The sequence below is a fragment of the Schistocerca cancellata genome, chromosome 9, assembly GCF_023864275.1.
Source record: "Schistocerca cancellata isolate TAMUIC-IGC-003103 chromosome 9, iqSchCanc2.1, whole genome shotgun sequence".
Classification (NCBI taxonomy): domain Eukaryota; kingdom Metazoa; phylum Arthropoda; class Insecta; order Orthoptera; family Acrididae; genus Schistocerca; species Schistocerca cancellata.
The window spans coordinates 80,558,838-80,574,329 of NC_064634.1; the positions used below are offsets into that span (position 1 = coordinate 80,558,838).

Consider the following 15,492-nt stretch of genomic DNA (forward strand, 5'->3'; position numbering starts at 1 on the left):
AATATAGTGTTCGCATTGCGTTCTATGTAATTTAAATCCAGAAATTTTTTAGGGCACGCACGAACCCACTACCGTCAGGCCCCCCATAAACACAAAGCGGCCGCTGCCCCGGGCGCCATTCACGCAGCACGGCCACCACGTGCCCGCTCGCTGCCACGGCTGCTTCAGTGCAGAGACCACGGAAGTACACAGTTCTAACTGCACCCAGAACTAATCTGTCACTCGGGATTTTAATATATCACATCTTTATTTATCAGAACATTTTCTTCCATGAAGAGGGTGCTAATTCAAGCACTGACAGTGATGATGAACGCATGTGACATCATACTTTGCATGGAGGCATTCTGAAAATACGCTCCGCCCTAAACGGTTCAATATATAAGTAAATTTTTGATCAACGTGACCAGTTGATTTATAGAAACCCTTGTAGTACAGACGTGAGAAGTACTCTCAGTCTGAGTGTGATATCATACAATTACACGTTGAAAAAATGTCAGTCCCATACAAAGACGAAAAGTACAAGTTTTAGCTTGTAATTGCACTGTTAGTAACTAGTCAGTCATGCCAAGCAAACACCAGGAAGCAGCAGTGTATAGAGAACTTGAGTTCAACAATCACACTAGACCAACTTCAATAAAAAAAGTGGCATCGTTAATTACGTAGTTGGATACAGTGCAACTATGGTTAGGGCACAACAGAGATTATTCACGTAATAATGCTGTTGAATTTTTTTGGGCCTTTGTCACTTCGGACTACATCGAGTATCCACAAAGAACGACATGCAATGGTGACAAATGTAGAATAATCGCTTTTTACTGGCTGGTCATTTACAAAGGCATTCATTATATAATGTATTATCTAAAATACTCTAATAGCTCTGCACTGAGTTAGAATATTCCTTACATATTATAATACTGTAAAATATCACGAACTTTCGTGAACAGCTCTTTGTCTCAGCCAGAGAGCCTGTGTATGTCTTTCAGATCACCCTCATGGCCGTGCACTTCACACAAGTAAATGGTCCACTGATTGTGTATCCCACACTCACATTCAGGTCTGTCCGATAGGCCCCATTTGTTGGGTTCAAATGGATCTGAGCACTATGGGACTTAACTTCTGAGGTCATCAGTCCCCTAGAACTACATAAACCTAACTAACCTAAGGACATCACACACATCCATGCCCGAGGCAGGATTCGAACCTGCGATCGTAGCGGTCGTGCGGTTCCAGACTGTAGCGCCTAGAACCCCAGCCGGCCCCCGTTTCTTCATCAATTGCTTACACCTAACAACGCTCTTCATGACACGGTTAAAAGTTGTCCGTAATTTCCTCGCGAGGTTGAATGAATGGATCTTCTAGTGCGGTCGTCCTCCAAGTTTTGATTCTTATGTCGACTTACAGCCCACAGTTCTTTCCAAACTGTCTTCGAGTCGAAGCCTTGCAATTCTTCGTCGATTTTACATAAAGGTGAGGTGGATTTGAGTCCGTTTAGAGGTGCAAGATCTCGGTGTGTATGAAGTTCTGGATTGTCCAGGAGTTTTCTATATGATCTTGTGGCTAACTATGTTCGAATAGATTTGAGGGTGCTCTAAGTTTGCTAGGCTAGGCAGCCGGGCACACAAGGTAACCCGAAGTGTTCTGGAGATTATCGACATCGTTTCCTTAAGTTGTACGTCCACTTAGACTATGAATGCACTTCTCATCAAGACTGGCGAGCAATACTCAGCCACGCTGTAGGCAAGCGAGAGTGGTGAAGTCCTCAATGAGCTGCCTTCGCAGCCCCATGTCGTTCCAGTTAGTTTCGACAGGATATCATTACGCCATTCCGGTTTTGTACCTTGTGTGCAATCTAATTTCATTTCCAAGTACTTATTCTTATCCCCATGCCTGAAGCTTTGCCAATTCATAGAGCGTTGCCGTTTTCTATTTCTATCCTTATTGTTAGGGTTGACTATGGTGCTGGTGGTTTTGGTAGGGTTTGGATGCAGAAGCCACTTGAAGTAGTTGGTGTTCAATAGTTACAGGTCTGCATTAAAAATTTTGTCGGGGTCGTTAAAATGTTTATTTCCATACGCGATGGCCAGGTCGTCCGCATAAGCAAAATTACGTGATTTTGTGTCTGGCATGTCGGCAATATACAGAATGAAAAGAATTGCTGCTAGTGCCGAACCCTGTGGCAGTCCATTATTCAGAACCATGTCGTTGGTACTGAGACATGAATTGGAGGAAAGCCAGAACAAAAAGAATCGAGGCCATTGAAATGTGGTGTTACAGACAAATGTTGACAGTTAGGTAGACTAATAAGGTAAGGAATGAGGAGATTCTCCGCAGAATGGACGAGGACGAAAACATATGGCAAGCACTGCCAAGGAGAAGGGACAGGACGGTAGGACATGTGTCAAGACATCAGGGAGTAAGGAATTACTGCCATGGCAGTAGACGCTGTGAACGGTGAGAAGCTGTAGAGGAAGACAAAGAGTAGAATACAGCCAGAAAATACACTCCTGGAAATGGAAAAAAGAACACATTGACACCGGTGTGTCAGACCCACCATACTTGCTCCGGACACTGCGAGAGGGCTGTACAAGCAATCATCACACCCACGGCACAGCGGACACACCAGGAACCGCGGTGTTGGCCGTCGAATGGCGCTAGCTGCGCAGCATTTGTGCACCGCCGCCGTCAGTGTCAGCCAGTTTGCCGTGGCATACGGAGTTCCATCGCAGTCTTTAACACTGGTAGCATGCCGCGACAGCGTGGACGTGAACCGTATGTGCAGTTGACGGACTTTGAGCGAGGGCGTATAGTGGGCATGCGGGAGGCCGGGTGGACGTACCGCCGAATTGCTCAACACGTGGGGCGTGAGGTCTCCACAGTACATCGATGTTGTCGCCAGTGGTCGGCGGAAGGTGCACGTGCCCGTCGACCTGGGACCGGACCGCAGCGACGCACGGATGCACGCCAAGACCGTAGGATCCTACGCAGTGCCGTAGGGGACCGCACCGCCACTTCCCAGCAAATTAGGGACACTGTTGCTCCTGAGGTATCGGCGAGGACCATTCGCAACCGTCTCCATGAAGCTGGGCTACGGTCCCGCACACCGTTAGGCCGTCTTCCGCTCACGCCCCAACATCGTGCAGCCCGCCTCCAGTGGTGTCGCGACAGGCGTGAATGGAGGGACGAATGGAGACGTGTCGTCTTCAGCGATGAGAGTCGCTTCTGCCTTGGTGCCAATGATGGTCGTATGCGTTTCTTATTTCAATTTCCAGGAGTGTAGTTGAGTACGGAGGCTGCAGTTGCTACTGTGCAATGGAAAGAGACGTTTTCTGCACCATTCATCCAATACGTGATGACCGGACAACCATGAACATGGACATTTACAAATAGCTTGTAGTATAGTTGTTAAAAGTTGGCACTACAATATAATCGATAGCTTTATGGTTTGTGTGTGTGTGTGTGTGTGTGTGTGTGTGTGTGTGTGCGTGTGTGTGCGTGTGTGTGTGCTACTTTTCTTTATTTAAAAACCAGTTTGATAACTTCAACTACAGATAATTTCTCGTCACGCTACTTATTGAAGTGGTGTCGTGAATGTCAGTGTAATTTGGTGTATTAAATTACTTATCAGCTTGTGGAAGGGAAGCGCTACCTGTTTTGCTGTGCCCAGGAGCCAACAAAATAATATTACGAAACATAATGTTCAGAGTAATGCCGAGACTCCAGTTTACCACTCATTATCATTTACAGTTGTTCATCGCCCTTTAGATTTATTTAATACTATTTAAGCATTATGTTTGTCCTCTTAAGATGTATTGATCACTACATCATGTATTACTGTCCACCTTAGGTGGATACATTTCGTCAGGACAAGAATCAGCTTATCGTAAGATGGATTGGAACGTCTTGTATACCATCTGACGACGAATCGTACAAATTTCGATTTACTTGGTTCCATGATGTAACTGTTCATATTACTGAGACAGAGATAGTGAAGAAGCTCGAAACGTGTGAAAAACTGCAAACATATCATGACTCTCTGCGTCACTCGATAAGTCTTGGTGTGTAGCATAACGGACGCCAAATAGACGTCCAACACTTCTGCTGACCCAAGTAGCAGAAGGGTGTGGAAGTCGTCGAGCTTGTGCGGATAGTATAATGTTTGCTGCATACAGAAGTAGACCATCGTACTGTTGATGATTGTAAAAAGAAAAATAATCTTTACGAAGAAATGAACAGAAAAATAAAATTAAAACATAGAAATACTGAATTTAAATCAAATGGAGGTAAAGTTGAGTGTGTGAAACAAAGTCTGTATTAGATGGCTTACAATCATTGTCTTTATTTTTCATGCTTGAAGATGGTAAGAAAATTACAAATGACAAATTGGAAGTAGATGAAAATAATACGCCGCAGAGATTATAGGCGAAGGTTCGCATCACAGAAATGGCGTTGTTTCCTTTTAACTGCAGAGAACTTCCCGGACAATCTGTCACCTTCATGAAGGAACGCTGAAAAGAAAGATCAAAACATTCACATGCCAGTATGAGGAGTATTTAATTTAGATTAAGTAACAATACTTAGCGTTTCTCATGTTAGGATCTGTTAGTAATTTTCACCAGTATCATTAATATTCACACTACATGAAAATTAAAGGTAGACAGGGGAGGACGGAGAGGGAAGGGAAGGGGTTACTGATGTCAGCTGCATCGGCACGTAACGCGGAATCAGCGACGACGACTGAAAATATCTGCCAGACCGTGATTAGAACGCGGGATCTCGCACTTACTAGGCAGTGCTTAACCCCTACGCCATCCGGGACGCAATGTTAATACAACTGTGCAGACAAACTCTGCACGCCTCACAGCCGGCCCACTTTCCCACCGAACGCAACCTACCCACAGTCCCTTTCCATGCCCTGCACCCTCGCTACTCTGAGATTTACAAATGAGGCAACTTTATATTTGAATAGAGAAGTGTAGCACAGTGTAATGTTTGTGAAAGTATCAACTATTTACAAGGTATTAAATAAACTAATAAAGATTGAGGAGTGCACAGAAAGAATCGTGACAATGTTAGTGAGACATTCTCTCAGTAGCTGGTTTTTTAAAGCCTTTTTCACAATAGTGACACCCACAACGATGTATATTGAGTCTAGACCTCATTAGTTTCATCTTCCATGGTGTCTTAACCGGAAATCAGCGTCAATTTTTTACCATCGTTATTGCATAGTTCTAATCTTTAAAAATGTTGGACTAGTTATTACAACCAAGATCTTTGATAGATTTATCTTTCCTCTGTTGGTCTTATTGTGCAGTGATTTTGAGACAATGATGTATATACGACTAAATAAATAATATTTATATTTTGCCATTATCAATTTGTCACAGTATGACAAGGAGCATCTCCTTCGCCCTAAAGATACACACAAAACAATAAGAGACTATCAAAATGATATGTGCTGTATGTAAGTGTAAACACATATTTCTATATTGTAGGCCACTGTAAATTCTTATTAATAAACTGAGGTGAAAGGTCTGAGACAACATTTAAATTGCTTACTTTCTTTCACACTCACTCATTCAAACCCACACTCACACATTCACTAACTCAGTCATTCACACCCACACTCACATACACTCACTCACTCACTCATTCACACCACACTTACTCGCTCACCCACACACTCTCCCTCTCTCACTCCCTCTCTCCCTCTCTCTCTCTCTCTCTCTCTCTCTCTCTCTCTCTCTCTCTCTCTCTCTCTCTCTCTCTCACACACACACACACACACACACACACACACACACACACACGCACGCACGCACACCTGTTCCACAGTTACTTGGTACATAGAGTTTTGTTGTTAAAACAGGGACCTCAGAACATGCTGCACTGTAAGTAGCCCAGGCTTTTCTACAGATTTTTCCAACATAAAAAATAGCAGTTGAAACATCATGTCTCAGAGGACATGATAGATGTATGAAACTGTGTATTAACGTTCTGCCCCCATTTGAGGGAGGTATATTCAAAGACAAATACTGCAATACCTCAAGGTGCTCCGAGTTTATAAGTGTACTAAGAGCTGTATGTAAGACATAGCCATACGTCATGAGACGCCTGATGCAAGATTATCTTTGGCTGTTGATATCATTGCCAGTTAAAGGTAAATCAATCGCTATTCTCTTACTGCAAATTCAGCACTTATATTTCACCTCGTTTAACTCGAATCTCTCATAGATGGATATGAAGCATCAGTAGTCTCATATACCGACCGTGGCATCTCAGTCTGGAAGATGCGCTGACATAAGCATTGACCATATGACAGCCTTCACTGCAGCATTAAAACACTAACTTGTTTAGATCTGAAATTGACAAAGGCAAACGTCAAACAGAGTGGATGTGTACCTGGTTAATACGTGCCAGGGGGACACGCTTTCAAGGTGCAGGCGGCGGTCCTACCGTTGGAACCGCAGCGGCAGGTGTTACACTTGTCCTTGAAGGTCGTTCCTGGGGTGCAGTTCACCTCTGCAACACAGTATCAAAGGGGACTCAGATAATTCCCTCTGAGAGCAATAGAGCAGCTATTCCTCGCTATAAAGTATTCATCATTACTAAAGAACTAAAAATTTAAGCACTTTTGACAATTAATGCAAGAAGTTTTTATTCATATACATGTTTATTTTAAAGTAGGAAAGAATTGTAGGAATGCTTTTGTAGGAGTAGCGGCATCTGTACCAAATGTAATACGTCACACAACTGGACATCAGGAAGACAAAATATTAAAAAAGCGAATAGAACATCAGAACGGGTAGGATGGACAGAACAGAATATCAAAAAGGGGAGAGGGAAACTGACGAGAGTATACACTGTACAAGAAGAACAGATTCTCTGAACGGAAAGATTGAAATGAAGCTCAGAAGGTAAGAAGCAGAGAAGCTCAGAACGGACAGAAAATGAAGAAGATTAGAATGGACAGAAACTGAGAATCGGCAGGAACCGCGCTAGCTGAGAACGGGCAGAAAAAACAAAAGCGCAGGATGCACAGAAAGATCAGAAATTCAGAATGGACAGCATTAACAGAAGCTGAGAATGGACAGAAAGAGCAGAAAATGAGAATTGACTGAAAGAACAGATGATGAGAATTGACAGAAATGACAGAAGATCAAAATCAACAAAAAAAAGATGATTTCAGAATGGAAAAAAAAGAACAGAAATTTGGAATGGCGTGCAGAGTGGCCACGCGGTTTGAGGCGTCCCTCCCACCGGAGGTTCGACTCCTCCCTCGGGCATGGGTGTTTGTGTTGTTCTTAGCATAAGTCAGTTTAAGTACTGCTTAAGTCTACCGACCGATGAACTAAGCAGTTTGTTCCTTTAGGAATTCACACAATTTAATTTTTTTTAAATTTGGAATTGAGGTAAAGAGCAGAAGCTCCAGAAGGTCAGAAAAAGCGGAAAAACTTCAGAAGTTCCAAATTAACAAGCACGCGGAGCGCTGTAGGGTAAAAATTGTGGGTTTGATAAATCCCACGCTATGTAACGAGACTGCCTCGCATTTTGTGCTCCATTGTGAATTTATGAAATTTAATTAATATTTCCCGTCTGATACTGGCCTATAGTCTACCCCTAGACCTTTTATTAAACAGTTTATTTAATTTCCTCGGCAACGGAGCCCCTGCTTAGGAGAACAGATCCACTACCTCCACGGTCCAGCGGAAAAATGATTTTCAGTTGAGGTCACTTTAATCTGATAGTGTTGAAAACAATGGCAGGCAGAGTTTATTTACTACTTGCAGTTCAGTGCTACCAATGTCAGCGGTCAACAACGCTGCGAATCATTTACTATTGAGTCGCTCTACAATCGTGTCGTATGCGGAATTCTATTCAACTACACAGCTAAAGGTTCGCAATCCACCAGTTATCACGCAGCGTCGTTAATTAGTTTCATTTGACCTGCTTTGTGAGTGTTGTGTCTTAGGTCAGTATTCTGAATAAGCGGAAGCAACAAAAGCTAGTGAAAGTCTGCTTTTTATTCCTTCTGAGGACATCGGAAACAAAAGTACGAGAACTGTACGGCAGTACAGTTACCGGTAATTCACTAGTGTGTAAAACTCAAGGACGAAAGTAACATTTGCTTGGTGTATCACGGCGAAGTAACACAGTTTTGTGAAATCGGGGCCATACACGGAAAGAACTGCTATAACGCAGAGAAATAGGCAGTGAGACGAACAGAAATGAGAGAGAGATGGACTCACGTCTACGGCCGCGGCTGAGACATCCCAGCTGGGTGCAGATGGCGGACGTTCCACTGCTGTTGCACGTGCACGTGTTGCAGTCCTTCTTGAAGGTCGAGTTGGGTGTACACCTCTGGGCTTGCCGTTTCACGATGGGCGACTCCTCTGCCTCTGTGAAGCGTCAATACATTAAGCTCATGTTCAGGGAACCGGGACGTCTCTACAAAATGTGGCTGTATACTTCGACAGACAAGCCACTCAGTTTTCCTTCTTCATTAACATTATCCTATATTTACGATACACAAATTCTTCTTTAATTCACCTTCATTTCTTTCCAGTTTGTATTGAAACTATGTGCAAGAGATCTACAAAAAGAAAATTTACCTTGGACAAACAGAATGAAAATATAGGTACAAGGAAAAATTTGTTGCGACAGATCCAACACTCTTTGTGTTATCAAATTCACCAGTTACGTTCTTTTAGTTGAACAGTATTCAGAAAATTTAGAGAACCAGCATTTGCAGCTGACAGGATAATGATTGTACTGCCACCAACGTACATTTAGTGAAGAGAAATTATATTCCATAAGGAGTCATATAGGCAGTCGGTTTTTCCTCGCTTTATTTGCAAATGGAAGAGGAAGGGAGGTGAGTAGCGGTGATAAAAAGTACCCTCCGCAATGCACGATACGGTGACTAGCGAGTACATAAACAGATGTAGACATAGATGACTGGGACGTTCTTAATGATGGCGGATCAACTTTCTCTCTTATAGAAGTCGACCGCCTGAAATTGGAACCCGTGTTTGAGAGCTGTCTATACCCTTTCGTTATTTTAAAATACTGATCACAGAATAGCTTCTTAAGTGTAAAAAATTCGGAAGTGGGAGCAGCATCGGTACTGTAGGATGTGTGGCGTCGTCCACAGAACCGGGTGCCAAACAGAGGTTGGCACCTCACAGCGAAAGCACAGAAATCGGTAGTAGCAGGACGGCACACTGACGAATGAAAACGCCGGCATACCCATGCGTCTCAGTGCTTCGCTAGACTACCGCAGTCGCTGGTCTACTCACAGGTGAGCAGAGGAACGTTCGCCCAGTTCGCAGTCAACGGTCTTGACGACAGCATCGTCTTAGATAGGCCGCCGGTTTATTAAATGCATTAGGCAGACCTTAATGTGAACTTTGTGTCAGTAATACTTCAAGTAAAAGTCTTGTAAAATTGTCGGTTTCAAAGAGTTTTAAATACTCAGAACATTACTGTGGAGATAGACTATACCAAGTTAAGTAAATTTTCTTGTCTAACTGTAATAAAATGAACTAATACAAGTGTTTTGAGTGTTAAAGGTTATCAGTGTTGAAGCTCCATTCGGTTTCTTCTCGTAGCAAACCGAAGAACCCACCGTTCTGCGGGCGAGTGTGTTATGGTCCGGTACAACAGGGAGGATGGGCAAACTGCCAACTTCTAGTGGTGAAAGTAAACACAGCTGACATATATGGAAGGCTCTACAGCAAAGACGATAATGTCATCATTTTGTTACATTCTCTACTCCGTAAAGCGTTAAGGGATGTTTGAAGGTGCGACTGGGTGGGCAAAATGAAATAGGCCTGGAAAATATTTACAACATGGCTGACGTGAAACTGACCATTGCTAACGAAGGTCACACAAGGTGCTGGAAATGGCCACCGCTGCCTTCGATTCAGCGCTGAGCTCGATTTTTATCAAACTATGAGACAGACGTGCCAGATCTTCGTCACGCAGCAATAGCGTCTTCAGTGTCTTGCTGTAGCTCTTTCAGGGCTTTCCGTGATTTTCCTAAATCGCTTCAGCCAAATGCCGGGATGGTTCCTTTGAAAAGGCACGGCCGATTTGCCTACGCATGCTTCCCCACTCCGGGTTTGTGCTCCGTTTCTAATGACCTCTGTCCCGACGGGACGTTAAATACTAATGTTCTCCGTCTCCCCCTCCTGCTCCGCCTCTTTAAGGGTATCTGAATACACCTGACCCTTCCATTATCCCCACAGGTAAAAATCACAGGGGGCCGGCCGCGGTGGCCGTGCGGTTCTAGGCGCTCCAGTCCGGAGCCGCGCTGCTGCTACGGTCGCAGGTTCGAATCCTGCCTCGGGCATGGGTGTGTGTGATGTCCTTAGGCTAGTTAAGTTTAAGTAGTTCTAAGTTCTAGGGGACTGATGACCGCAGCAGTTGAGTCCCATAGTGCTCAGAGCCATTTGAACCATTTGAGCCAGAACCAAAACTGGAAAGTTCGTCTGGCTCCAAAATTTGCAAGGATACAGTAGCAGCTCCTTTTTGACAGTGTTCCGACTCGACGATTGGTTCGTTCCCACTTAAACAGATAAACGGCGTTAAGTCTGACTTGGCTACAGGTTTCCCTTTTTCGGGCAATGTTCGAATTCTTTTCGGATAGTTACGGCTTTTACTCGCTACGGAACCCGTTTCACGCCATTTTATCACTACACTTCGCATTGCAGGCTTTCCTGGAGGTTTTACAAACACCTGCTCTCTTAAACTCTTCCACAGAGAGTTTCACACAGGTTTTCCACAAATTGTGCTTAGCATACCACTCGACAATGAACATGCGTCGTTTTATAACGAGCACCGTTTATGTACGTATGGTCAGTAAGCATGTCTACTCCTCTCCCCCAGTTATACTTGACGACAGTGTCAGGTACTCGCGAAAGAGCATCTGGGAGACGCGCATTCGCAGACGTGTGGCAGCAACTGACTGGCGTACCTAAATCGCGTTTCCAGAATTTTCTGTGGTGGGCAGTTCTCCTACTCTTTAACAAGTGTCAGTTGCGCGTTAGTCTTACAAATATTTTCCGCGTCGGTTTCATTTTGCTCACCCTCTATTTGAAATTATTATTACTATTTATAAAATCCTGTGTCTGGGGCATGGATGTGTGTGATGTCCTTAGGTTAGTTAGGTTCAAGTAGTTCTAAGTTCTAGGGGACTGATGACCTCAGAAGGTAAGTCCCATACTGCTCCGAGCCAGCCCGTCTGTGGAAGTGTCATCCAATGACACTTCATACCGTTGAAAATGTAGAAGCCAGTCGTTATCTGTGCAGCAGTCACCCCTATTTTATCCATTGGACCTTGTTGTAGTTATTCGACAACATTGAACAACAAACAACAGTTCCACTGTATGTAGCCCTGATTAAGAGCCCACCAGAGAACTGGCGTTAGCTCCCTTACGTCTTGTATCAGCCCCTGTGAGTTCAACGCCCTGAATCGACGTTGGGGTTCCTGCACTGAATTCGTTAATCATGAGACCTTCTGCAACCCTTTGACGTTAGTCCGTATCGTTTCATTACTCCTCGCATGCTAAAGTATACGTTTTATTACACCTTGCATTCTGCACTATAATGGACGAAAAATTATTGAACAACGTCAATATATTTTTTGTTCGACACCGGTATTTTGTGAAAGTACAGAGGAAACTCTCAAATTAAAAAGACAGCCGCTTACCTCTCTTCGTAACACACCCTTTGCGCGTGCAGACCCAGACGCCTGTTGGAGTGCACCTACAAGTGTTGCAGTCTTCCTGCTTCGTGGCTCCTGGAGTACACTCTAGAACAAAAACCAACCAGCAAATGAAAATGTGTTTACTGTCTCAGTCAGGGTTTATTTTAACTATTTTAGTCATCACTAAGCATTCCGTGGTTTCGCGTTAAACATCATTACGTTATGTTTCCTTACTAACTTTTCTGGAGCAATATGACACTTTCGGTCATGCATATGCATTCAGCATGCAACTATTCAGACAAAGATACTTGCTGAGAACCACTGCAAATAAAATTATCTACTGAAGAATATGCTTCATTTGCTACTGAATATCAGCACCAACTGTTATGCAAATGACTGGTTTTTATGTAAATCCAAAAATGTTTCCGTCCGTCGGTGTTTTTTACTCATTTCTGTAATATGTTAACACGAAGTAGTAATTATTCCTACAAAATTAGGCCTACAGCAGTTTTTATAACAGTAACTAACTGCTTAAAATGTGTTTATATTTTACAGAAGTGAATAAATAACACCCAACAACGACGTCACAAAGGTCGTGCAAAGTGTTTGGGTTTATATAAAATGCAACAGGTGGACCTGGTATTTACTAATTTTGTCAGCGGGCATTGGATCCGCAAGAACCGCAAAACCAAATGATCAATGACGCCTCATTTAGCTTAGCTTTTATACATGAAAACGGCTCCTTGTGGCACAGATGTCCATCGAACTTTTCATTTTTGTGTCAATACAGGATTTAAGCATCAGGAATTTTGAAAAAAAAAAAAAAGAATACATTAATACCACTTTCATGCACTTGGACGTGCATTCACAGACCCGTCTCCACAAATAAGATTAAGATGAAAAAATGTTATTTAGACTAGTTATAAAATATACTGTACAAATAAATTAGGCGATGGATATGTACTTGGATTTCCCGTACTCCCTTACTTGACGTTTCTTGAACTACTCGTCCTAGCCTAACTGGTGATATTTCCACTGATGTAGCGAATGAGACCTCTCTTAATACAGTGACGGTACGTAACAGAAATGAGTATCTTTTTTTTTAATCCATTTATCGTGAACACTTTTTTGAAAATATCGTAGACGTGTGTAATTCGGAATGATTTGTATGACAATCATCTGTAGCAAACACACGGTTCATTCAGTGGCGGCTTTAACGAACGAAATGGCGCAGGGGTTCCCGCAGTGAACTTTCCTTTGAATGTAGCGTCGGTCGATTTCTTGTTATAATGACGCTCCATGATAATTATTCATATCAGTTTCAGTTTCTTTCGCACGCAGCATGGGAGTACAAATCCGTGTTATGACCTCTCATATAAAGGAAATAAAAATAAAAACAAAAAGTAAAGGAAACATTAAACATCCTACTAATGCTGCATTGAATCACTCTGGTTTTAAATTCTTGACTACACGACGAACTGGTCAACAAAACAATTCGGAACAAGATTTAGAGTCAGCAGGCCACTCGAGTAAGTAGGAATATTGTAACAGCGTCTACATAAAAGGCCATTCGCAAATTTCCTGACTCATTCTTTTGTTGCGTAAACTGTTACCGAGACAAGAGCTAGGGGAGTTTGCTGTAGGTTCCGGTTTGGTTGTTGTGTGTACCACATACCAAAGAAATATAAGAAAAGTCTGATCCCTGGCTGTTTGTCTGATGATTTCGTTCTTCGGAAAACATTTGAACTGTCGTTTATTTCACGCGCATATTATGGAGAAAGTAGTCGTCGTGTTTGATAATGTTACACGATGACTTAGAATCCTCGCATTAAGTACGGAAATTCCAGATTACTTAAGAACAACCATTACTTCTGTTGCTCTAACGTGAGCAATACCCTCCAGCGGTGGTTTTTAAAATATATCCCAAACAGCACGTCACCATTATCGTTGCGTTAAGCAAGATTTTGTGATGTGTATTTTCGAATCCGTAATTTCAATTAAAGATGACTTATTTGCGTGTACTACATAATCTTATACCCTGGATCACACGATAAAAAGTAGAGGCGTATACGCGGATTCCACTTGCACTTGGAGGTATGAACACCTTTTCATCTTCGTTTCTGTGACGCGCGTCTTACCTACTGAACAAGCGCTCACAGTTCGTAAGGTATGCCCTTTAGAGCCCTTGTTTATTGGACATATTTTTTCTTGTTTTGGTTTCTACTACCGCCTCTCAAACTATGGAAAGCAAAGAGACTGCGGTAGAAGAGGTTTAGCAGCATCGAAGACGAAAAAGTGCGCATAGCTCTTAAGGTTTGCGTTCTAGGGCCTACGTTTATTAGCCATTTTTTCTTGATTTCATCCATACTGTCATCCCTGAAAGTTTTTCGGTGGAATTCTGATTCACCCTATTTGTGCCATGGGACATGACTTTCGAATCAACCTGTACAATCGCGATGAAAAGTCGAACATAAGAGTACAAGGATATAATAAAAATGCATAACACGCATACAATACGCACAGAAATATGGAGCACCTAAGTTATCGACACATTTCATGTTTTAGTGGTTTTAAAATCATATCATGAGTATTTATGTGAAGGTTAAAAAGACAAAAATCTCTCTTAAGTTTACCAAATTATGAACGAAATTTTTTTGTTTATCTTAGTGCTTCGGCCGCGTAACGATTAGAAAACAATGACCCCGCTGGAAAGGAAACATATCTGTGAGAGGCATCTGAACACGAATTTGCAATAAATCCTAAACTGGTAATTATCTGACTTAAATTGATTTTTTTTAAACCATATTTCTGGCAGGTTGTTGTTCGAATTATAAATTTTATGATCTTCTTAACAACTTCATAAAAATAGTTTGAGAAGGAAAAATACTGGGTAAAGGGTATCAAAAGGCAGGCCCAGGCCATCCACCTATGAACTGTTATGAGTGAAGTGAACCGCAACAGCTGCAACCAAATATTAAAGTTGTCGAAGGAGAGGTGGATCGCCAAGGCGTTGCTGTAGTGTAATGATGATGAGGTGTTGTTTTCGGACTCAATCCGGAGCCTTCATAAAATGATTTATGAAGAGGTGAAGCGTGGTTTTAACAGGGATACGCAGAAGCTCTACTGCTTCAGTCATTGTCCACCTCTCTTAGTGAGATACGACTATACAGCGGGAGGTGTCGTTCGCATCTGTTTCTCTGTGGAAACAGCAGGAGCAGCACTGCTTAAAACTGTACCAGAATGGAAATACTGAATGATTAATTGTCCTGGCGCCTCCGAAATGCAACAATCACAGTGAGACTCACCCGATGCGGCGTCCACTGTGGTTGCCATGACGACGAACAAGGCCGCCGCTGCTATCGCTAGTGTGACCTTCATGTCTGCTGCTGCTGCTTCTGCCTGCTGCCGCTAATGCTGTGCGAATATGACTGCCGACCGGACGTCCCACGCGTGTTTATATACCTCTCCAGTCCACTCCCTGGTCCCCACCACCCGAACCCCTACGCTTATTTTTCGCGAGCCAGCGGGGTTTCAGTTCTGGGAATTCCAGCGTCCTGTTGCGCTGGTCAGCTTCCGAGAATGATCACCGAGCACTGTACTCCTTCATACTATCTGTATTGAGTGTGAGACAGGTTACGAGTGGTGGTTCCCCGCATCAGCTTGACGTCAGAAACTTTCCACGTTTTAAGAAGGTAATGGGAATATTTGTGTACTATTCGACAAAGGACCTATTCCAATTAATGCTCTTAATTCTGTGTTTTACCAGTGAAGTGATTCGGTCCATG

The 15,492-nt window shown here is 43.0% G+C and overlaps 1 protein-coding gene across 2 annotated transcripts in view; it reads right to left on the bottom strand.

Moving 5' to 3' along the window:
* LOC126100925 (serine protease inhibitor I/II-like) overlaps positions 1–15,165 on the bottom strand; it is a 91,465-nt gene extending 76,300 nt beyond the window's left edge. Inside the window, exons 1-5 of one of the 2 annotated variants that reach the window (XM_049911590.1) lie at positions 15,013–15,163; positions 11,711–11,812; positions 8,247–8,396; positions 6,400–6,519; positions 4,312–4,505 (exon numbers count right to left, since the gene is read on the bottom strand). In XM_049911590.1, coding sequence (XP_049767547.1) covers positions 6,404–6,519; positions 8,247–8,396; positions 11,711–11,812; positions 15,013–15,085 — 441 coding nt within the window. In that variant the 5' untranslated portion in view covers positions 15,086–15,163 and the 3' untranslated portion in view covers positions 4,312–4,505; positions 6,400–6,403. Of the gene's footprint in view, positions 1–4,311; positions 4,506–6,399; positions 6,520–8,246; positions 8,397–11,710; positions 11,813–15,012 lie in introns of those variants that run through there. The other variant, XM_049911591.1, reaches the window with a different exon arrangement.
* Between the last annotated feature and the right edge of the window lie 327 nt (positions 15,166–15,492).